Source organism: Gavialis gangeticus, unplaced genomic scaffold (genome assembly GCF_001723915.1).
Source record: "Gavialis gangeticus isolate Ggan-Ray unplaced genomic scaffold, GavGan_comp1, whole genome shotgun sequence".
NCBI classification, from domain to species: domain Eukaryota; kingdom Metazoa; phylum Chordata; order Crocodylia; family Gavialidae; genus Gavialis; species Gavialis gangeticus.
Window position 1 is genome coordinate 3,152,816 of NW_017728973.1, and position 544 is coordinate 3,153,359.

Genomic DNA, 544 nt, shown 5'->3' on the forward strand with positions numbered 1-544 from the left:
TACCTTCCATCTTAAATAAACTATAGATGCATAAACATGGACAGTCTGGCGGTGCGCCAGGCTGTTTGAAACTGTCTAAAAAGTTCCCTTTGGCAAGCTATTCTTGGCATAAAAATAGAGCTGGCAAACGCACATGGAAAAGAGGAACACCCTCATGGTGACACCCAGTGTGGAAGGTATAAGTACTCTGTTTGGGATGGACAGTTGAAGCTATGATTCTATAAACAACTGTGCACTCAGCTTTGGGATTTGATTTGAATCCTTAAGAGCTGTCACAATGAGTTGTGGCTTCAAGCAAACCTCTAAAAGCTGCTCTATAGGTGGTAGCATTGGTGGTGGTTGTGGTAGGAGCGGTGGGTTCTCTTCAGGCTCCTGTAGAAGATATGCTTCTTCCAGAGCAAGCAGTGCAGGAGGTTTTTCTAGTAGGAGCTTTGGTGGAGGAAGTTCCAGGTGTGGTTATGGAGGAAGTTATGGAGGAGGCATGAGCAGTAGAAGTTATAGCGGCATTGGGGGATTTGGTTGTGGTTCTGGAGGTGGATTTAGT

At 45.4% G+C, this 544-nt stretch overlaps 1 protein-coding gene across 3 annotated transcripts in view; it reads left to right on the plus strand.

The window, feature by feature from the left end:
* Window positions 1–204: 204 nt before the first annotated feature.
* Window positions 205–544, plus strand: part of LOC109290078 (keratin, type I cytoskeletal 14-like) — a 10,155-nt gene continuing 9,815 nt past the window's right edge. For 2 of the 3 annotated variants that reach the window (XM_019506468.1, XM_019506477.1), the window contains exon 1: window positions 205–534. In XM_019506468.1, the coding sequence (XP_019362013.1) occupies window positions 278–534 (257 nt within the window). In that variant the 5' untranslated portion in view covers window positions 205–277. Of the gene's footprint in view, window positions 538–544 lie in introns of all 3 variants that reach the window. The other variant, XM_019506461.1, reaches the window with a different exon arrangement.